Source organism: Papaver somniferum, chromosome 11 (genome assembly GCF_003573695.1).
Source record: "Papaver somniferum cultivar HN1 chromosome 11, ASM357369v1, whole genome shotgun sequence".
Lineage (NCBI taxonomy): Eukaryota > Viridiplantae > Streptophyta > Magnoliopsida > Ranunculales > Papaveraceae > Papaver > Papaver somniferum.
In genome coordinates, this window is record NC_039368.1 from 74,416,370 (window position 1) to 74,439,068 (window position 22,699).

General features: G+C 37.7%; 3 protein-coding genes across 5 annotated transcripts; 2 read left to right on the plus strand and 1 right to left on the minus strand.

Moving 5' to 3' along the window:
• The first annotated feature begins 8,315 nt into the window (after positions 1-8,315).
• On the plus strand, positions 8,316-11,449 carry LOC113320101 (CASP-like protein 5A2). The gene is made up of 4 exons (XM_026568036.1): positions 8,316-8,513; positions 8,633-8,962; positions 10,755-10,887; positions 11,034-11,449. The coding sequence occupies exons 2-4, from the start codon at positions 8,724-8,726 to the stop codon at positions 11,223-11,225; spliced, it is 564 nt and encodes a 187-aa protein (XP_026423821.1). The 5' UTR covers positions 8,316-8,513; positions 8,633-8,723; the 3' UTR covers positions 11,226-11,449.
• A 108-nt stretch (positions 11,450-11,557) lies between these two features.
• LOC113320102 lies at positions 11,558-13,126 on the plus strand. 3 transcript variants are annotated; one of them, XM_026568037.1, is made up of 4 exons: positions 11,558-11,676; positions 12,157-12,282; positions 12,383-12,478; positions 12,641-13,126. In XM_026568037.1, exons 2-4 carry the CDS (start codon positions 12,208-12,210, stop codon positions 12,809-12,811), a joined length of 342 nt encoding a protein of 113 aa, XP_026423822.1. In that variant the 5' UTR covers positions 11,558-11,676; positions 12,157-12,207; the 3' UTR covers positions 12,812-13,126. The 3 variants fall into 3 exon arrangements, with proteins under 3 accessions (XP_026423822.1, XP_026423823.1, XP_026423824.1); XM_026568038.1 differs by having other exon boundaries at positions 11,615-12,282; positions 12,407-12,478; XM_026568039.1 differs by having other exon boundaries at positions 11,615-12,282; positions 12,416-12,478.
• Positions 13,127-15,739: 2,613 nt separating this feature from the next.
• LOC113321758 (homeobox-leucine zipper protein REVOLUTA-like) lies at positions 15,740-21,347 on the minus strand. Its single transcript, XM_026569673.1, has 17 exons — positions 20,219-21,347; positions 19,942-20,101; positions 19,736-19,821; positions 19,506-19,596; positions 19,313-19,408; positions 19,009-19,206; positions 18,724-18,879; positions 18,567-18,641; positions 18,241-18,347; positions 17,934-18,117; positions 17,547-17,735; positions 17,323-17,403; positions 17,096-17,230; positions 16,671-17,008; positions 16,440-16,545; positions 16,148-16,297; positions 15,740-16,058 (listed from the first exon to the last, which is right to left on the minus strand). Exons 1-17 carry the CDS (start codon positions 20,503-20,505, stop codon positions 15,912-15,914), a joined length of 2,586 nt encoding a protein of 861 aa, XP_026425458.1. The 5' UTR covers positions 20,506-21,347; the 3' UTR covers positions 15,740-15,911.
• Positions 21,348-22,699: the final 1,352 nt, after the last annotated feature.

A 22,699-nucleotide genomic window follows, 5' to 3' on the forward strand; every position in this document is an offset into this window, starting at 1 on the left:
GAGGAGGACATCTTATTCTCAAATTCAAAACCAATTTTGGCGGGAAAGCATTTCACTTAACTGGAAGAATTTCGATCGAATGTTTGGAGGAGTTTTTGTGTGATTCAATCGCTGAAACTTCATGGGTAGTTGTGATATGTCCTAACAGAGCTAGTATGGGTGTTTGTTTCGATCAAATTTGGCTGGATAACTTAGTTTATTCCAAACAGGGAGTTGGAGGAAAAACATGAGCTTGCATGAGTTGTGAGGAATTTAAACGTGTACTGCACGTGCTTGGAAGAGTTGATCGATATTCTGGAGCGTGAAGAAGGTATAGAAGGAAATAAATACAGCTGCAGACGCGTAGGAAAACGATTTTTGGAAACAATATATTTTCGAGAATAAAAGAAATAATGGGATTAAATAAAGAGATTTTGGGAGATTCAATGTCGCAATGATGTATAAATAGGTTCATAGGATCACATAGAAGGATTAGGGAGAGTTTGGGGTCGAGAGGAGAGCTCAGGAAGCGTGAATCAAGAGTTTTCAGAACTCTGTTGCTGCTGCTCGTGAAGAACATGGAAACATCGACGGTTTCTTCATCCGTCGTAACAGTTTCTTCAAATGCTTGTCACAGTTTCTTCAGCTGGTTTGCAACATTTATCTTCATCGTAACAGTTTTTTCATCCTCTTCTGCAACATTTATCTTCATTGTAACAGTTTCTTCATCATCTTCTGCAACATTTATCTTCATATTTGTAACGGTTATCTTCATCACAACAATTGAGAGTTAAAACAGTCGGTCTGCAACGCGCATGTGCTGTTGCAGATTTCCTGTTTCACTATTTTCTCTTCTTGTAAACACTTTTTGAGCCATGAATACATATTTTGAGTGTGTTTCCAACATGATGAGCTAAACCCAATCTTCCGGGGCGATGGAGGAAGCCATTCTTCCAAAAGTTATGTGGTAAAATTTATTTGAATTTGTTTCTGCAATTCTTATATGATTATTTGCACCGAATGAAAATTGAGTAATGATTTTTATTAATTAGTTGTGTTTTCTCTTGATGAAGTATGCTTAGTTTAGGGCTTTCATTCTTGCGATTAACAATTGATGTTTTGAAAATCTAATTTAGGCAATGATTAGAATCACAATTTCTTTTGATTGGAGTTATATTGTCTAGAATTGCATGATAAAAATTAACATTAAATTACATGAATTTTGGTGAATGGTGAAATCCTGAACCCCAGTCTCTCTAATATAATCAGTTTTAATTTGCTTTATTTTCTTTTGTTTTAAAATTTAAATCTAAAAGCACAACCTTCACAAGTCTTGAACGAACTCTATTATTTATTACTACAACAACTTTGAAATTACATCAATATCCCCCCCCATTTGTGTGAAGCTGAGTCAGCCATTGTGATGATGTGTTCAGAGAGAAATATTATCTTTAGCGGCGTTAGCCAAGATAGAGAGATATTCTCTGATTTATGAGAATGACTGGGATGAGTCACGTGAAAAGGCATGGAATGCCTCAGGAATCGTATGCAGAGTGTGAGAGGAGCCGAGGTTGAGTTCCCTCTCTCCATGGCCAGTCACATATGTCATGTGGAGACCGTATTATTGCTTGTGGGTCCCTTTGTTGATAATGCGGAGCTCAAGAGAGCTTATCCACGTTTTTGGATAGACATGTATAGTTCAGGCTCTATTTACTAGACGTGAGTGTGTTTGAGAGGCTGAGAAATATGCTTGATCCCTAGGTAAGGCGTGTGCATATCATGGGGAATATTAGGCCCTGTCTGAGATTTCCCGAGAGATTTGAATCCCACTGACATTTTAAGGAGGGATGTGAATCTCTCTGGGATTTTGAAAAGAGATGTAAATCTCTTTGAGATTTTTTGGTGAGATGTGAATCTCTCTGGGATTTTGAGGAGAGATGTGAATCTCTCAGAGATTTTGGATTTTGAGGAGAGATGTGAATCTCTCCAAGATTTTGTGGAGAGATGTAAATCTCTCCAGGATTTTGAGGAAAGATGTGAATCTCTCCAAGATTTTGCAGACGGATCCAAATCTCTATGAATATTATATTGACGGATCTGAATCTATGTGTGGTCATCTAGGATTCGTCTTTAAGAGAAAGAAAGGGCTTTTTGTTCCCGATTAATGTCTCTCCGAGACTTTGGCTCACTTGTGTTTGACCAACGTATCTTGCAGAGATATGCTAGGAATCAACTGTGTTTATATGATGTGGCCGACAAGACCAGTGTATCCCAAAAGGATAATCTAGGAGTCTGTCGAAAGGACCCGGAGGCACAATAACCAGTGTATCTCGCGGGGATGTACTAGGAACTATTCAGAATCCTCGTTAAGTCGAGACAGAGCCTAGAGTATACATGACCAGTGTATCTCGCGATTATGTACTAGGAATCAATCCTTGATTCAAAATAGGGTGAGTCGTGCTTACAGGTGACATGTATGTCTTCACTTTGGATCATAAGTCACCCGGGGACGTTTTTTATGCATCTATAGAGACTACATGATCAGCAGTATCTCATCGAGGATGTATACTAGGAATCATGGCATCACAATCAGATGCGTCTTGCGAAGACATGCTGGAATTGTGGCTGTTCTGGTTCATAAGTCTGTCGGGGACATTTTACGCTCTACATAACCTACGTGGCCAGCAGTATCTCGTCGAGGACGTGCTCTAGGATTCACAGCATCACGACCAGCAGTATATCGCGGGGACGTATACTAGAAATCGTGGATATGAGTTCCTTGAGGACCAAGGGCTTAATCTCTCCCGTGAGAGTTAAATTTTGTCTATGGTCTTAAAATAACATTTTTGCCGCTTATCCAAATTTCACCATCTACATTAAGTCCTATACTCATAGTATAACCTTGATTGTTCTATGATGAGTATATAGATGGTAACAAATCATTCATACGAAATTATGACCCGCTCGTTCTTTTAGACTTGCAGAGTTCCCGAATTGATGCTTAGTCTTCGCTTTGAACATGAAATCAACTCTGGACTTGGAATTTCTCGTGAATATTTATGCTGGGAAATGTTTATCTGAATGTTGTAATCTTGTTATTGTGAAATCCATGCATTGGGGGTGTAAATTTACAATTAGGGATTATCTACTTAAAACCCTAATTTTCAACTTTGCGCTTAATCGTGCAGACAAATGTTGTGATGCTATGATCCACGAAGCTGATTGTGGCTATTATAACAGTTAGTAAGAATCTTGAATAGTTCTGATCATCTGGTCATGTTAGGTTTTACGTGAAAGAAAACTGGTCTAGGATTGTAGAACAGAGACAATATCTTGAGCTGATGAAAACTGAAAGTCATGGCATATCTCGTTGTCTAATTGTAAGATCCACCTTGTGCCAAAATTCTGGATGTGCAAGAGTTTCTTTACGTGAATCTTGTGTGTGAAGTTGTGTCTGCATATGGTACCTTCTTATTCGGCAGTCCCTCATAGCAAAGAGAGACGAGGCTCAGTTCCCAGTTCTTGAGATTGAAGAAAATACCTTGATAGATTTGAAACTTGGTTACAAGTTAATAATGACTTGAAATACCCAACAATTTGAATTAGGATTTGCTGAACCAGTCTTTCCCGCTGCATAAAGTTATTTTTTTTTGCAGGGAATCGAATAACGATTTACTAGCGGTGAACTAGTTGTTGGCTTGTTGAATATATCCTTGCATGTTATCTTTGACTTGAGTTTGGACTTTAAATAAGTCGTGATGTAATGATACGAGTGGTATTTAGCTTGCTTTGATCTCTGAGACTTCCCTGGGATTTACTGACAGTGAGAATTTAGTCCAAAGGGTGTACAAACCCTAATTTAGTGCCTAGAGTTTACTTGTACCAAAATAGAAATTTGCGTCGTGAAAAATGAATGGATGTCATATTTTGATTCACATATCCTCGTAAATCTGATGTACGTGAAAAATAGCCTCCTAGTTTGATTACGAAACCCGACAGTATACAACCATTGACTCATGTATGATTTTGCTGGGACTAACCTCTCTTTGTGAGGATATATCTTTATCGTATAAAATTTCCCTTCAAAATAAAATACTTCCTTACTCGATTCAAACTCTTGAGTCTGGAGTTTTCCTTTGGCGAAACCCTAATTATATCTGTCTGTGAGCCGCATAGGAGAGAAGAGCAAGTGTGAGTGAGATCCTCGTGTGTATGATATTAATGGTATGTGCGAGAAGTAACTGGGGATTACAATTGATCAGTAAAATTTTGTTTTGATAGAATTCTCAAACTAGGGTTAATTCTGTCACGACCCTAATTTCGTCATTAGAGACTTGAGGTACGCTTGTGTAGTATGAATGGTATTCTAGATACGCATGGGATGATGTTGTGCAAGAGAGATCTTGGTTGTGATGATGAAATACTTGCCTCATTGCCTTTCATGTAGGGGAGGAGCTAGGACCTTTAATTTGAGAAAGATTCCAAAATTAAGGTTTACTTGATCAATACTCTAATTGTTCTCTTCTGGCTAAATATTGAGCTTCGACTTTCTATATGAGTTTTTGAGGAAGAGGAGACCTGAATGAATCCTTGGATAACTGTGAGGTTGGTGAGACATGATGAGAAAATATGGACTCCATTTGTGAGACTGTAGAATTTTTGTCCTGGAGAAGTTCTGAATCCAGACTTGTATTTTGCCTAAACCCTAATTTTCTTTTATGCTGCATTCGGCGTGAGAAGGTATGATGGATAGGATTTGGACGAGTGTCCTACCCCTAAACGAATGACATCTTGTGTGATGAGAGCTTGCTCGATTCTTTGTACCAATCAGACATCCCTTTTCGGAGAAAATACCTACTTTTGCTTGCCGTGTCGTGCGGATCAATTCTCCCGTTTCTTTAGGAATAAATAAAGATAAACTAGGTTGAGTTTGTCTCATTATTCCACCACCTTTACTCTCTTTTGCGGTGAGAAATAGGCCGGGTATTTCTCACACGTGTCGTAGGCCGCCAGACCAAAACCCTAATTGATATTCCTCCATTTGTGTGGAGCTGAGTGAGCCTTTGTGATGATGAGTTGGGAGAGAAATATTATATTTAGCCGAGTTGGCCAAGGTATAAAGGTATTCTCTGATTTGTGAGAATGACTAGGATGAGTCACGTGAAAAGGCATGGAATGCCTCAGGAATCGTGTGCAGAGTGTGGGGGATATATGAGGTTGAGTTCCCTCTCTCCATGGTCGGTCACATATGTCATGTGGAGACCGTATTATTGCTTGTGGGTCCCTTTGTTGAGCATGCAGAGCTCAAGAGAGCTTATCCACATTTTTGGATAGATATGTATAGTTAAGGCTCTATTTACTAGACGTGAGTGTGTTTGAGAGGCTTAGAAATAGGCTGGAGCCTTAGGTAAGGCGTGTGCCCATCATGGGGAATTTTCGGCCCTGTCTGAGATTTCCAGAGAGATTTGAATCCCACTAAGGTTTTAAGGAGAGATGTGAATCTCTCCGGGATTTTGAGGAGAGATGTGAAAATGTGAATCTCTGCGAGGTTTTGTGAAGAGATATGAATCTCTCCAAGATTTTGCAGACGGATCCAAATCTCTATGAAGACTTTATTGACGGATCCGAATTTCTCTGTGGTCAACTAGGACTCGTCCTGAAGAGAGAGAAAGGGCTTTGTGCGTACGATTAACGTCTCTGCGAGACTTCGGATCACTTGTCTTTGACCAGCGTATCTTGCAGAGATGTGCTAGAAATCAAATGTGTCTATTTGATGTGGTTGACAAGACCAATGTATCTCGAAAGGATGTTCTAGGAGTCTGTCGAAAGGACCCGGAGGCAACCAGTGTATCTCGCGGGGATGTACTAGGAATTATTCAGAAGCCTCGGTAAGCCGAATCAGAGCCTAGAATAGACATGACCAGGAATCAATCCTTGATCTCAAATAGGGTGAGTCGTACTTATAGGATACATTTATGTCTTCGCTCTGGGTCATAAGTTCTTCGGGGACGTTTTTACACATCCACAGAGCCTATATGACCAGCGGTATCACGTCGAGGATGTATACTATGAATCATGGCATCACAATCAGCCACGTCTCATAAAGACATGTTGTAATTATGGCTAATCCGGTTCATAAGTCTGTCGGGGACGTTTTACGCTCTACAGAACCTATGTGACTAGCAGTATCTCGTCGAGGATGTGTGCTAGGAGTCACGACATCACTACCAACATTATCTCGCGGGACGTATACTAGGAAAATAGTGGCTATAAGTGCCTTGAGGTCCAAGGGCTTAATCTCTCCCGTGAAAGTTAAATTTTGTCTATGGTCTTAAAATGACATTTTTGCCCCTTATCCAAATTTCACCATCTACAGTAATATAGTGATTAATTTTAACTTTTCAGTTAAACTCTCAAATTAGAACTTTTAAGGCTAATTTAGGGATTTGAAGTAAATAAAAAACACAAAATCAATAAATAAAAAGCACTAGAAAACTTGATGGGGATTCGATATTTCTGTCCTAAAACTTTGATTGAAAGACTTGGAAAATTTTGATATGAATCAATCATGATTTATGTTTTCATTCCGTTGATAAGCTCAGCATTCCATCAGTAGTGATTACCCTGACTCACAATAATAGGGGACGAGAGAAAAATAATGACTTAGAGAGACAACGATAAATGCAACTTTTTCTTATTAAAGTTTAACCATTAAGCTAACAACTTATTTTTTCTTCCCCTTTATTCTCTTATGATTTTTCGTCCCATTTTATACTTTTAGTTATTGTTTAGACCATCTTCTTCTTTTTTTTTACAAAGGTAAAAATTCTTTCTGAAATATCCTAATTTGTTACCCTAATATATGGTGCTGCCCAAGACAAAGTCTTGTCAAACTTTCATCAGGGCCGTCTCTGCCAACGACTAAACTTACTACGGTAACCCAGTCCACGTAATAGCGCAAAACTATTTTCCGCTTTGTTCTTAAAGTCTTGAAAACCGTTTGAATCATACCCCTTCCCAACATGACGTAGATCATTAAACTCGGGTTAAAGGTCCTAAAAAGTTCATTAGTATTCACAATAACTCCATCATTCAACCAAATGATATATTCTAATCTTTACCGTGGTTGAGAGTTTGAGATGATAGTTTAAATTAGGCTAAGTGTTATGGTTTTTCAACTTTAAGATTCAAGGTGGAAAAACGTGGTCAAAAGTCTCTTTTATACTTGATTTGTGCCATGGTTCAAGCCTGCTTAAACGTGAAATTGAATCAAGTTTGATGCGCCCAATGGTCAGTAACTGATAAATTTTACTTTTTACATTGGACCATTTGTCGCATCAAATCTATACCATCAAATTTATTTTTATAAATTAAAATTCAACGACTCTATTATTTGTGTCCAATTATTGTGCGTCTCTTGAAAGTTGATTTAAGAAAACAATAACACTTAGGCTTAGTGTTATGGAAACCCAAAGTTTAGCTTTTAGCTGTCGACACGTCTTCTTGAATCAACGTCCGAGCATTATGGTGATTCAAAGTTGAATCAAGGAAGCGCCTAATGATTCGGCGCTAAAAGATTAGAGTTGTTAGATTTTTAAATTTTAAAGAAGATTCGAAAGCTAAGATTAAAAGTGTCAAATGGTTTGGCACCAAAAAACAACCACTAGATTTTAATATCTAATACAAAATCTGATGCTTGTGGTTTAAAGCGCCAAATGGTGTAGCGTAAAAAGTAAATTTTCCAATATCAAACCATTGGGCACTTCAAACTTGAATCCATAATGCACTCAAGCAATAGCTTGAACGTCACCTTGAATGTGGATTTTAAGGCTACAGTTTTGGCGCTGAAAAATGAATCTTGGATATCCATAAGACAAAATCTTAAAGCGCGTTTAAATATCAGAAATATAAACACTTTTATTTTTTCAGAAATAGAATTCGGAAACGGAAATCGAAAACAAAATATTTTAAGTCGCAAAAACTAATTTTTGATTTTTTTGTCTCCAGAAATCAACACACAAAACAACCGCGGGATGTGTAACCAAATAGCCTATTAACTTCCCATTCAAGCCGACGAAGAACTTAATTTGGAAGTTGAATTTGGACAGCCACTAGAATGAATTAATTACTCTCACATTTTTATTTTCAAAGATTCAAACCATGAAAATTCTTTTAAGGCACCTCGTGGGAAACATACAATGATGATGCTCACCTCACCATGACCATACTACTTTTCAAAAATCAATCTCACTCACCAACACTAGTCAATTATTCCGCCACATGGACTATATCCACGTATACACACATATCCCCTGGACATCACCGAACCCCAAACATTCTTGAAAGGAATTTTCCTCTTCGCCCTCTCTCTCAGTCTCTCTCTCTCTCGAGAAAAAGAAGGCCGGATTTCAGTCCAGAACTCGGTCGGAATAACTGTTTTTGCATGTAACACCGGTGTAAGAATCCGATCAGATTATTACATCCATCACCGGTAAATCCGGTGAAATCCAAAATCAGTAGAAAAAACTATAAAGGTTAGCCCTTAACTTCTTCTCTTTTATCTTTTTGCTCTAAATAGATGAAAGATTGAAATCCCCGAATTGCTAAATTAGGGTTTATGTAATTCGAATATTTACTTTTCTTTTTGTTTCAGTAATTGTGAAGTTATTAGGTCAACAACTGTATATTGAGAAGTCAAATCGGTGGACCAATGAATTGAATAATTGTGGTTATTAGGGAGAGAGATGAATGTAAGTCATCCTTCTGTGCATCCAATAGAAATTCGTCCAGATACTGGTGGTGTTGTTGTTGTTGGTGGTGGTGGTGATGAAAATGCTGGACCTAGAGTAAGGATGAGAGATATACAAGGGATGCCGGGTACTCTTCTCGGCCTTTCGTTGCGTTTATGTCAGTTCGCATTTGCTGTTGTGTCGGTCTGTATTATGGCTTCTACAAGTGATTTCATTTCAGTCACAGCCTTCTGGTAACTATATATCAGTCATTTTATGTTTCATTTAGAATTTGATAATCGTTGTATGTCTAACTGGGGAATGTTATTCACTTGTTCGTAAAGCTATTGTGTAAAATTGAAACAACTTGGGTACTATTTGGTTAGGGATAGATGATTTTACAAAGCAACGAGCTATTGTGTAAAATTGAAACAACTTGGGTACCATTTGGTTAGGGATAGAATATCATAACTAGATTGTTATCACACTTATTTGACATGCTGAAATGATTTCTTAACTCCAATTTAGGTTGAGAATTGCTGTACAGGTTCACCAAATCTTGAATATCGTAAGATTTGACTAAGGTGAAAACTTAGGTTCTGCCAAGTGTGCCAATCGCTGCGTTATGAATTATAATTGGATGGTGTGTATCTTTCTTTTTTTTTTTTGCTATTGGTTGCCTTTCAACTAGTGGTGTTCAAAGAGAGTTTCTCGTGATGATACAAAATGATATATGAACTGACAAACCAGAAGAGACACTCCATGTAGTATTTCGTTTTATAGATACTATTAGATGGCATTAATTGATTTAATTCTGTCTAGCTTGAGAATTTCTCTTGATAAATTGCTTTAAGTCACTCGACCGAAAGGAGGATGACTTGCTAATCTAGCATATGCGTTTCTTGGGAAAGTATTTGTGTTATTATTGGATTTAGTTTTTGCATTTGTTAGGTGAGCATCGAGCTGTTGATGTTGTCAGAAGCATGTTTTCTAAGTCATAATGTATAACTAATACTCAATGTTTCCAACTAAGAGTTATAATAGCATTTATTCCTGTGGAATCTTCTTGGTTGAACTTTGAAAATATGCCTGAGGCATATAAATTAAAATGCCCATATCTTTGGATCTGAGAATGTTCGCATCTGAAAGTGAACCATTAGCAGCATTACAAGTTTTACGCTTACGTCCTCCGAAGCTAAAGAGTTGGTGGTAACTTGTTCACTAGTGGAATGCATTTTGTTTCTGAATTGTATACTGGTTTAAAAGGTGTATAAGGAGAACTATATTTGTTTATAAGATAAGACGTTGGTTGTAAAAGGTGTATAAGGAGAACTATATTTGCTTATAAGATAAGATGTTATATATCTGATTTTTTCTTTGCTAAACATGATTTATTTGTTCAGCCTTCAGTTAGCACCTAAGTCAGTGCTCGAGAAACGCATCTCTAGTGTCGGGTAATGAAGGATAGGACTGAAGACCCATATAGGCTGGAGATAAGAATAACCATAAGTCATTGTAGATGGGGCAGTATCTCAGAAGTTATACTTGAGCTTTATAGTTTACACATACACTTAATGAATGTGTTACATTACGCACACTGCGAGAATGAGATACTGTCTGCCATATAATGGGAAGGCCTCTCTAAATCCGTAAAGAGAGAAGGACCTTGATTATGTTATGATCATGAGGACATTTTTGGCTCATGGACTAATGACGAAACCTTAGAAGAATATTTTAGGAAGTTTGTGATTTACAGTTTCCTTTTACTCCTATATGAATAGATCTTAAGAATTATGGGTTCACCAGAATGAAAAGAGTGTGACATAATTATGAGTTAAGTTGCCTAAGTGAACAGTAGGATAGTAATAAGCTCATCTTGGTCATTCCAGTCGTGTATTTGTCTTTGAATTTAACATTTCCTCACTTAATGCTTTCTGCTTTTCAATTAATTTTAGTCATAATTGGTGTCTTATTGTTTGTGAGCTCGCAAAGATTTGGTCTTTTTGCTGTCTGCTATCTCATAATATGTTGCTTTGTCTATGCCAGCTACCTTGTTGCAGCAGCGGGATTACAAAGCTTGTGGAGTTTATCCTTGGCAATAGTTGATATATACTCCATTCTTGTGAAGCGCTGCTTGCGCAATTATAGGATTGTCAGTTTGTTCACCATTGGAGATGGGGTAAGAAATTCCGTGCTTGTTGTTATCATGAATACACATAACTTTCTCGTGGTTCAGGTGTTTCTGATTCATGTTCCCTCATTATCATCTCTAGTTTTGTTCATCAACTGTGTGGCTTTATCTAATAGACTTGTTTCTGGTTGCAGCTCACATCAACATTAATATTTGCTGCTGCCTCTGCATCAGCAGGTATTACGGTCCTTATCAGTAACGATCTTGGTTTATGTGCACAGAACCACTGTGCAAGGTTTGAGTTGGCAACAGCCATGGCCTACCTCAGCTGGTTTCTAGTCACCCCATCATTTATGTTGAACTTCTGGTCATTGGCATCAAGATGACGACGAAACATTAGAACGCTAGAAAAAGAAGCAGAGTGTTTTCTAGAAACAATCTAGTTTTGGATTTGTTGTCGAGGTTTCTCTTTTTTGTAATGATAGATAAATATTTCCATTTGTGGATACAAGTTCTCAAAAAACGATAATTGGCTGTGCATAATTACTCGGACGCTTTCCGTGAACTGTATACAAACATTTTGTAACATATCGGCCACATTCAAGCTGGATGTAAGATTGTGGGTTCCTTGGTAGTTTCGAACTCGACAGCTGCTCAATTATTAAAAAAAGAAAAGAAAAGAAGAAGCCAACAGCAGGTACCCTTGGTCTAGTCTGTGGACCAAGGATGTTCCAGTGCAATGCTGAACTGTGCTTCAAGTCCGTCTAATAACTCATGTTGTTTCATCCATCTTCCTTTCCTTCTGGCCGGTCTATCCATTCGCAAGTGCAGTTACAGGTACTGGTCATACGTAGTCTTATTTCTCTTTGTTTCTGTTATTCTTTGCTGACATTTCTCTGCACCAATTGAGTTACCGTTATTATTCCAAGTCTCACTCTCTTTCTCTCTGGAGATCTCTGTGACTATGAATATATATATATATATATATAAAGCTTTGACATTCAAAGTCACTACGGTTATGCCATCACGAGGTTCTCATTTCGAGTCCATGGGACAAAAGAAGGAAATGGTAGTTGTAAAAAGAAATAATAACGTTTTCATGTCATTCTTCTTTTCTTACTTGGGGTTGGGAAGGTCTTCTTCCTGTGTAACGGTCACACTAATATTCAAGCTACGTTAACACGCGTTGATTGCACCACCATTTCTCCTATAAAAAGCCCCTTGGCACCGATACCTTTTCATGCGCATGCATGCGTATATATCTTTTGCAGCCACCCCTTTACATCCACTTTTCTTTACCATCCCATTCATCACCAGGAACTTGGCTAGTTCAAGAACAAACAAAGGAGTTATACTGGAAAGAGTTTTATGGAAATGTCTAGGGAAGAAGATGATAGAAGGCAATACCAATGCTTACGGAAATACGAAGCTATAGTAAAACAGGTAAGCTTTTATATGAGCCACATTGCAAAATAAATTAAACATTTGTTTTGTATATTAATGAGTTGTTTATAATAATTAGTATTAATTAAAAGCTGATTAGGTTTGTGGATCATCTGTTTTTCGGTTTGATGAGCTGATCGACATGATGAATGCTAGAACAAGACCGCCGAAGCGTCGTAGGGTCTCCTCCTCTTCGGTAAGTTGTGCCATCATTATACATTTACTTAGGCATTACATGCAAGTATATGTAAACTAGAGATGCATTCATTTTGGTTTTCCGCATTTATTTGCTGATTTTCTCTATAGTTTCCAGTCAGTCAAGTCTCTCTATGTAACTGTAATAATGCACAATGCACAGAGTTCGCGAGGGAGTGGTAGTGCCACCACTGCTGCACCTACGCCGGTTCAACCTGGCATGGATGACTTATTTGTGCAGACAATAACAAGATTTCTCGACGAGCTAAATACAACTGCTTCCGCATTGCAGCAGCATGATACCAGTGCATCAAATTCCACTAATCAAGATTAGTTAACTTTGAGTATTAATCATGAGTTGCATGATTAACGATAACCGGCGTAAACCTCATCATTATAGCAACTAATTAATCAAAAGATTAATTACCAATCAATTAATCCAGCCCACATTATACATGTGTGTGGCTGTCTTAGCTTAACGACTACGACTAATGATCATGTAATTAGTCCTTGATTTAGATGAAACAGTTAGAGGCCAATTTGGTACATTTCATATGTAGCATGGTGTACCCTTTTTTTTTTGTTACTGTGGAGATTGATATTTATTTTGGTCTGGGTCGACATTATTTCAGTCTGCAGTACAACTACCTCTAGTCTAAACTGACTCAGGAGGTCTTACTGAATGAATTTACAAACAAAAAAACAAAAGGAATCAGTACATGGCAGAGAGTCTGCATCATGATGAAACCTCCATTCTTTTCTTTCCAAGTAGTTCTAACAGAAAAGACATCATTAATTCCACTGTCTTATTTCTCTGAGTAGTTTGTGTGTTGTCTACACAACTTAAAAGTACAACTCTAACATTACTCTCTGGATACTGTAATGTCATCATCATCTATATGACATCCATTTGAAAGACCTATAATGCATTTAGTATCGGCAGAAAGAGTACCCTACCTGCATTTAGGTTATGTGAAAATCAAACTTCATTACTCACTAAATTTGATTTGAGCATTTGGAAATTAAAGCAGGCCAAAATAAAAATAAACCTGTGACAAATAGAGATTGATAAAGAAGATACAGACTGGTCAGGAAAAACACTTTGTGTTGACCAATTGGTCCACCAGCACCTCCGTTGTTGGGTCCCACTAACATATGAAAACCCCCACCCCTAACGATTCGGTGGTGGAGGGGCAATTGGTCCACCTCTCTAGGCAAGTTGGACTGGTTAGTGGTGTCTGCATCTTGGACCTTATATGACTCATTCATGCAACACGGTTCAAGATCAACGCTGGTGTTAGAATACAATACAAACAATCCCAAAGTCAGAAATAAAAACAGTTTGCCAATCCTATAAATCTTATAAGAAAAGCTGATTTTTTTATTCTTAAGTCACGATGAAATTACGGTGCCAAACTAACTTCTGCTTTTTCGAATTAATTAAATCAGAAAGTACTGTAATTTTTTAAAGTGAAAAGTAGTTCTTCAACTAAGTTGATTCTTATAACCAAAAATAAAAAAGGGCACATAATTTTAGATGGATGTAATTCTTTTGTTGGTACGAAGACAATAAGTGTGACGTAGCTTTTCCATTTAATACTTAATTAATTCCTAAAGTCGAAAGTTAATTTGGAAAGAATACCAAGGGGCTTCTTAAAGTAAAAACTGCTCCTATTTCCCAATCTCGGAACTCGTAAGCAAAATTATTTTGCTTCACAAAAAGTCAACTTTTTTTCTTCTAGAAGTCAAAAACAAGAGTTAGTTTGGATATACAAATTTAGAATGACTTTTTGACACAAAAAAGTCAATTTTATGTGAAGCTTTTTGTTTCTGTAGTATAAGAGTTTACATATCCAAAAATAACTTTTTGACTTCTATATATCAACAAAGCAAGAAATTATTTCACGTATAAAATTTTAAAGCGATTTCCGCAATTAAAAAGTATCAACTTTTTGCGAAACAAAAACATCTACTTCTTCGTCAGAAACGCTTTTACTTCCGGTATCCAAACACGCTATCACTACTTGTGTCGAATTGCTTCTAGTCGACAAACATGCTCTATTACTCAGATTTTATCAGGAAATTTCCATTGCCGTATATTATACCGTATTAAGAAGATATTTCCAGTTTTAAGAGGGGTATTAGAAACAGCAAACCCTAATACAAAGAATAGAAACTCCTTCCCCAAGTTTCCCCTTATCGGTCATAGTTTGATCGGCAAGTTTCCTTTATAAATATATAAAGCCCTAATCTTGTTTCAAATCTCACAAATCATTATTCTGCTTGGTTTAAGAGAGGCTCTGCTATCAAAGAAGAAGATGGTTACTCTCAAGTCATATTCCACGAGAATTAAAGGATTACAAAAGAAAGTCCGTGAATTCTCTTACATTAGTTGATGTTGATGCTTGTATGATCGTCTACGGCGGACCCAGTCGCGGTGGTGGTAATCATCGTCCGGTACGGCCTGATACGTACCCTGAGAATTTAGGGGATGTGATTCGAATCGTTCAGAGATATCTCAGTTTGCCGAAACAAAAACGTACTGAAAGACACAAGCAATTATTTGAAGATGATGGAAAGAGTACAATCGAAGATGATAATTCGAATGAATCTGGCAGCATGGAAGATAGTGTTGATGGATTGGAATGGGATGATCGGTTCGATAAGTTAAATGCCGGTCAGATACAACAACTTATCGACTCGGGGAGTCCAAGATCGAAACGACTGATGAGAAAATTCAGTCCATTGAAGGTGCTGAACGTCATCCTAGCGATACGAGAGTTTCTGAGCATGGAGCTTCCGCTACAATACCTACAGGAGGCAATACTTTTATGCAGATGCAACCTATATATGTTCTTCAACCCTTCAACCAGAACCTTGCTAATGGTTCGACAATGCTGCCAGTGGGGATGATAAACGGGGGTGCGGCCGCGAATGGGGCGTATCCGATGGTAATGCAGTATCCAATGATGGTAGTCCGACCAAGTGGAGACAATAACCAGGAGGGTTATGGAAATCATCAAGGACAAGTTGCATATTTTGTGCCACAGGCATTCGCCCAGCCAATGGCAACGTCCTATACACCAAATCTAATGCCTGGTGGTACACCTTCAAGGCAAGGCTAGGTTTTTTAAGGTCATGTTAAGTCCTTCAGCCCCAGAATTATGGTAGGATTTTGGGGGTTCAGCATTTTTATTTTTATTTTCAAAGATGTGTTTTTTTTTTTTTGCTATAAAATTTTGAATGAAAGAAGAGCCGGTAATTTATGCTAAAACACTAATGACTTCATTAAAAGTAAAATAAATTAAATATATGCAAACAGAGAAGATTTTCTAGTACAAAAGCTTCCTGCTTTTCTTGATTTCTTTTGATTGATTATCTAGTGGTGGTGGTGCTAACAGTGGTTTGGGGGAAATCATAAATAAACAAAGTGTTCAAACAAAAGACCAGTTGACGAATGCAAAGGCTAAGCAGTGAACAGAATTGTCCTCGGCGAGTACTTTCCAAGCAATGACTTGCTCGTATGATATATGACGACCCATGGTTGACATGCATAATCCAGCTGGTAAATAAGCAGAACCCTGAGCACAAGAATAAAAGACGTTAGACACTGTATCGATTTTGGCGTACACTGAAAAATGTGGAAATCCTTCTACAGATGTAATATTACCTGTTCCATTAACTTGGCAAAGTCGGAGCATAAAGCTTTCCGACCTGACTCGTCGAATATCTTATCAAGTGTTATGTCCTGAAGGGCTACCAGTGTGGTCTCCAGCATGTCCAGCCCAGCTTGGTTTGCAAATGTGAAGACAGGCAATTGCTGTAAAGGATCGAGAAAAAAGAATGAGAAACAACACCTAATACGAACTCAATCTTTGTGCTGATACAAACTTGTTATGCAAATTTGTCACCATTAAGCCAGATTTTAAATTATATTGAGCAATTAAAAGATGTAGACATACCTTCACGGAGCAACACAATATAGCATCCTGGTGGTGCCATAGAAGCTTCAATATAGAGTCACCTCCTTCGCCATTTGACCTGAGTAAATCTGCCCCCAAGTGGTAACTGCAAAAACACGAACACAGTTTCTATTAGCTGAAGCACATAGATGTCAAAAACAACTAAATTAGAAATAAAAAATCAAAATAAGGTAGTAGATCAACAACGGCATTTCAAGGTTGGTGACTTGCCTATAGCTCTGGTTGATCCATTGAGCAAGAGTTAGAGCTTCGGGAGATCCCGGAGATACCTTTGGCCCCACCTGGAGGCCTGGACCAGAAGGAGCTATCGCCATGGCAACTCTCTGCACAGAGGAGATGACATTTCGTACATACTGCCGGGCCATGGCAGCAATACTATCCTGAAGATGACTCTCAAAAGGGAACTGGAACGCGATGGTCAACACTGAACGCATGTTGTGAGTACCAGGAGACGCATCTCCGGCACCACGGTTCGTGGACGGGCCGACTTCAAGACTGGACGCAAGGTCTAACGTACGATGTGCAGTTAATGTATCTTGTGTTTCACCCTGTACATTGGTATGCGTTAGTTGTGAAAAGATCCTCACAGTAAAAAGAAAAGAAAAACGAGTAGGATGAGAAGTTAAGAACGCAACTGTTCTTGTATCCAACGGTATGATGCGAAAGCCAGAAGGCAGAAGTGGAGCATCATCTGGAAACATTTCATCAATAGGGGCGAAAACAAGCTCAGAGCAGGCTCCCACTGCATTCTCATCCACTCCACTACAAATCTGCAGCATACATTTTTAAGGATATCAGGAGATGTTAAGTATGGAAAAGTTAACATTCCAAGGTAAAATCCTAAGAGAAATTCAAAACCAACCTGTAGGAGATGGATATCTCGTGACATCATAGCTTCTTCCTGGGTAAGAGCATGGCCTTCCAGGCGAATAATCTCAAGCAACTGAAGATGTTCAGCACCACAAAGAAGTGTTAGTACTTGGTATCAAATAGTTCTATTACGTTTTAGGGTGCTTAGATTTCCTAAATAACTACAGGATCACACTTCTTTGAGCCAGTACAGTAAATATGTGTGAGAGAGAGAACCTCTTCACGTTCCACTGTGTGGCCAAGAGGCATGATGATTTGGCTGCCAGAGAACCTAGTCGATCTCAATCCTCCATACGCATAAGAGCCAGATTTCAATGAAGCAGCTGAATAGGCATCAAAGTTATAATCTGCCCACTCAGAGCGGTGCTCCCTCAAGAAACGCACCAGCAACGCAGGATGAACATTCTAATGATACAAAAAAACATAACATAATTAGTTAGTTATTGAACTAGGCAGATCATATTAATAATTCAGATAGATGGGGCACAAAAAGGGAGTCGGTTTAAAAATCGAATACTATGCCCTTGTCCATTTATAAAAATCATTATTGCACAATTGCGTTTGAAGGCTGCACTGAATAGATAAAATGATAGCCGAACTCACTTGTAGAAGCATGGATGCCTTCACACAAAGGACACCTCCAGATAATGTAAGAGCATTAGCTGGGTTAGAGAGGGTGCTCAAGTTTTTGCCAGAGTTCACTGTAACTATTACGTCATCAGCACCATCATTGCTCATCAACGACCAGCCATCATCATTGAATCCATTGACTGCGTCGTTGAATCCCCTATAAAAATAAAGGAGATTAGTTAACAACTATAATTTCTTAACATACAATTCAGTGAATTCAGCTCTGCATAACAACAAGTCAGTAGGCCAGAACTGAAATATGTATGGAAACAGAAGTCACCTGTTCAATCTTTGGCTAAAGTTTCGTAGGACAGCCGGCTGCCTTCCCAAGCCGTATACCACCTCACCACTAGTCTCCTGAGCTATTTGCCTGACATGGCGAAGTGCCTTTACAGGAGAGGTTACAGTCAGTCCTTTGTTGAACAACGTTACTACTTTTTTTAGCAATATTTGGCACACATCAAAATTGACGAGGATTTAATAAAACAAGTTCTTCACTTAGAAAACCAACAAGATTTGTTTCACATTAATATCATCACGCTGTTCAGAAATGAAGTATAACATGGTGTATAAGTATTTAAAATCGATTAGTGTCAAATTACTTACTGCAACAGTCATCTTCTGAGCTAAGACCTTCGATGACTGATAAAGTGGCCGCAACACCTCGGGTACACTCCATGCCTAAGTAAGCAGAATAAAGGAAATTAGTACAAGGTAAGTATATGGACTGCTGAACATGCAAAATTAGCAAGAGAAATCATACCTCGAGATCAAGGTGGTCAACAATGTGAATGATAGACCCTCCACCCTCGCACGGTCGAATCAGAAAACCACTTGGCAGCATCTCACCTCTAACGAACTGGGTAGCAGCAGATGCATTTGGGCCAGCACCAGCTCCAGAGAGTGATCTCTCGCAGACCTTCAGTTAAAGATGCCATATAGAAAACAAAGAACACTACAAATTAGGGTTGGATTCCGCTTTCTCCATGCTAATAAACTTGATAAGTAAACGAGCCGAGACAATTCTAGTTCATGCAAGAAAACATACCACAAGACTGCCGTCTTCTAGAGTAGTTGTGTATCTCAAAGTCCAAAAGTCCCGTGCAGGAGCCAAGGTGGTTGGGGCATACATCTGCATGTATATCAATTCAATCAATCCTCCATTTCCAGCAGGAAACATGGTGAATACTTCGAGGCTTCGGCAAGCACGAAACCAGGATGGGCGATCTTTGAGAATCTCTGCAATCTGTCAAGGAATAAAACCTGATAAATTAGTAGTCCCTTAAGAAAACAACTTATGAGTGATCTTTCCGACTCCAATTCCACTTCAAATAAGTTTCGCCAAAGCTTACCTTAGTAGGTTCTAAACTTACTAAACCGCAGGCTCGTGATGCCACTCCACTACAACTTTGTGAAATTGCAACGATTCCTACCGAATCCGGACCAGGCTAGACATGCAATAACAATTACAATTAGAAAACTTAATAAACAACATCAATCTGCATCAAAGGTTTACAAATCGAAAGCAAGGGACGATAAACAAACCTTCATCCCAGGCATCTGGACCCAATTGACAGCAGTTCCTGTAGCCTTTGAAAGGAACTCTGTCAATGTCTCCTCCGCAATTGAAAGGAGTCTGCCAAAAACCAAAAAACAAGAAAAACACATCAATAAAAATCTCCATGGAAATTATCTAGAAAAATCGTTTCTTGATTCATTCATTCAGTCGAGAGAGAGAGAGAGAGAGAGAGAGAGAGAGAGAGAGAGAGGTTTACCCAGCGGGGTTATTAGCATCCCTTAAAGAATGCTGAGGAGTGGTTACAACAGACTCACAACTAGTATCAGTTGTTGTAGCAGCTGCCTGCATCAATCCAAAACAAGTACATAAAATCAAGACACAAAATCACAAACTAACAAAGTCGAAATTCTTAAAAAAAAAAGATTGAACAAAAACAAACAAAAATGAAATTATTATTATTACATTTTGTAGTTGCTGCCGCATGTAACTATTCTCATAAACAAGTTGAGACACTTGTTTTTGTAACCGATCGTTCTCTTCCATTAACAACTTATTCATTGCAGTCAATTTCTTATTCACTGTCTGTAGTCTAGATGCTTCTTTCCTCTGCTTCTCTCGGCACCTGCAAAATCAACCGAAATCAGACCGATTCCAAAGACTAAAAACTCATACCGATTCATAAAAAAAGCCATTATCTTTTTTGCGTGGAAGAAGAAGAAGATTGAAAGAAATATTTTACCTTCGATTTTGGAACCAGACTTTGATCTGTTTAGGTTCAATGTTAGAGAGAATGGGGCAATCACGAATGAGTTGTTGACGACGCATAGAAGAAGGTTTAGGACATTCAGCATAAACTCTTTCTAATGCTTCAACTTGTTCAGTAGTATATCTAACATATTTCCCAGAATCAAGATGATGATTATGATGATGATTCTGTTTTCCACCACCACCTCCTCCTCCCATACTTCCAATACTTCCACTGCTACTTTCTCTATGTAGCTGTTGTTGTGACACCAGCATCGCCATTTTTAACCAAACTCAAAATCCAAAAGTTGTGAAAAAGATTCTTAATTTAGGATTAAAGGGTTCAAAAACAGAGAATCTGGGTATGGGGATACAGATGGAATATCTCTTTCTTTGTCAATCAAATCTTGTTTGTCCTTGGGTTTATAGATAAAGTTGCAGAAGACAAAACCAAAAAAACCAAAAAAAAGAAGCTCCTTTTATCTTCTGCTTTCAGTTTCAAAACCCAAATCTTGGTTTCAAAACAAGAAATTTTTTTCTTCCAGTTGAAGAAAAACAGACAATTCTGTGCTCTTCAAACCCAAATTTGCAATCAAAGATCTAATTATTATTCTTCTTCTTCTGCTTTCTCTTTCTTTCTCTATCAATCAATCAACTTCAACTACTAAAGATAAGAAGAAGAAAAAGAAAAAAAACTACTGCTTCAATAAATGCTTCTTAAAAATATCACAATCAAGCTTCAAACTCAAAAATCTAACACCAACCCCACTTTCCAAAATCCTTCAACTACTAAAAATGATAGAGAAATGAACACCAAAGAAATGGCCCTCTCGAGCCTGTGTTTCTTTAAGCATTAGGGACAAAAACAAAAACTGAAGATGAGATTAATGTGAAGTGAAACTGAAACCCTAATAACCATTTCTCACCAGCAGCACCAGAAGAAGCAGAGGAGAACAGAAAAACAGTGTGTGATGAGTAGTGAGTAGAGAGAGAAGAGAGATAAAACTGAAACACTGTTTGCCTTTTTGAAAGTTAGAGAGAAGAAGAAGAAGAAGAAGAAGAAGAAAGAAAAAAACAGAGTCTGGTTTTGTTTTTTGTTTTTCTAATCAATTTAACCCGCAAATCGAAATACCACTATCTGTTTCTATATAAAGAATCCACTTTACTTATTTGACCTCTGTCTTTTTTCAAAATGGCAGGTACTACTGATAGAGAATTCTGTTGGCTGTGTTTACCATATTGCCCATAGCTTTTATTCTTCCATTTCAATCACCGGCCATGTAAATATGAGAGTGAAAGTGAGAACATGGTAAAAAGTATTGTTATTCAAGATTGTAAATTTTTAAGTGAAACTGTAATTGATTTGATGGGATATATTTAAGGGGTAAGATGATAAAGCAGTTGGGTGATGATATACTTAATTTGATATTAAAGACCACCGTAATCGACGGTGATGAGCTGTTTGAAGTTTGTGTATCCATCTTAATTTGCGGAACACCTAAACTTTTACTGATAAACCTCGTGAATCTGAATCACAACCTGAGTCAAGTGTTAAATCGTGGATTAAAAAGGAGAGGAAAAACGTGGTGAAAGTAGTTTTGGAGCGAGAAAAATGAGGACTCATCTGAGTGGAGGAAACGTTATTCTGCTAATCTAGCTGTCAGTTTGTATATGTTTTTGGCGTATCTACGAAAATCGACAAGAAGAATAAAAACTAAATTGGCGTTTTCGCTACTTTATTAGACGTCAGAGACTGATCGCTGCTCTTGTTATCCAACTCGGAGATAAAATCTCGTATAAATCGCCAATAAAATAGATACAGATATCAACGAGTCAGTAAGAGTTAAAGCTGAGAAACAAAAGCGGAAATTAGTTGAAACATGACAAACCTCGGAATATTTATGTCACAAAGGTAGTTTTGTTGAGAACAGAAACCAGAATGTCGGTAGATTATATTTATTTTTTTCATTTTCATTTTATTTGTTAAATTATTTATTTTTTATTTTATTTAAACAAATTGTTAATTTCTAGCTTGAAAACTTCAATATCTTCAATATATCTTTGTTACTATCTTTTCCCTTATTAATAGGTGTTACTAGATTCTCTATAACATATTCAATAAAACTGTATAATTTAATATCAAAATTCGTATAGGAGTTGTTTGAAGTTGGTGTGTCCATCATATACAAAGATCAGATAACTGTTTTGTTGACAAACCTCGTGAATCAAAATCATAATAAGAATTAGAGCTACATTGTGGATAAAAAATTAGAGGAGAAACATGATGAAAGTACTTAATGGAGCAAGAAAAATGAGAATTCATCTGCGTAGATATGGTGACGTTATTTTGTTAATCTAGTTGTCAGTTTGTTAAAAAAAATTCGTGTATCTACGAATAACGACAAGTAGAGAATAAAAATTAAAATTGACTTTGTCGCTACTTTATTAAGCGTCAGAGATTGGTTGTTGCTTTCAT

Bases quoted from the DNA above. Each gene is read 5' to 3' on its own strand.
- LOC113320101 (XM_026568036.1), top strand. From the start codon at position 8,724: ATGAATGTAAGTCATCCTTCTGTGCATCCAATAGAAATTCGTCCAGAT. The intron at 8,963-10,754 runs GTAACTATATAT...TGTCTATGCCAG, and splicing joins ATTTCAGTCACAGCCTTCTG to CTACCTTGTTGCAGCAGCGG. The intron at 10,888-11,033 runs GTAAGAAATTCC...TTCTGGTTGCAG, and splicing joins TGTTCACCATTGGAGATGGG to CTCACATCAACATTAATATT.
- LOC113320102 (XM_026568037.1), top strand. From the start codon at position 12,208: ATGGAAATGTCTAGGGAAGAAGATGATAGAAGGCAATACCAATGCTTA. The intron at 12,283-12,382 runs GTAAGCTTTTAT...AAAGCTGATTAG, and splicing joins ACGAAGCTATAGTAAAACAG to GTTTGTGGATCATCTGTTTT. The intron at 12,479-12,640 runs GTAAGTTGTGCC...CACAATGCACAG, and splicing joins GTAGGGTCTCCTCCTCTTCG to AGTTCGCGAGGGAGTGGTAG.
- LOC113321758 (XM_026569673.1), bottom strand. From the start codon at position 20,505: ATGGCGATGCTGGTGTCACAACAACAGCTACATAGAGAAAGTAGCAGT. The intron at 17,736-17,933 runs GTGAGTTCGGCT...TTGTATCATTAG, and splicing joins AGGCATCCATGCTTCTACAA to AATGTTCATCCTGCGTTGCT. The intron at 17,404-17,546 runs GTTCTCTCTCTC...GAACATCTTCAG, and splicing joins ACACAGTGGAACGTGAAGAG to TTGCTTGAGATTATTCGCCT.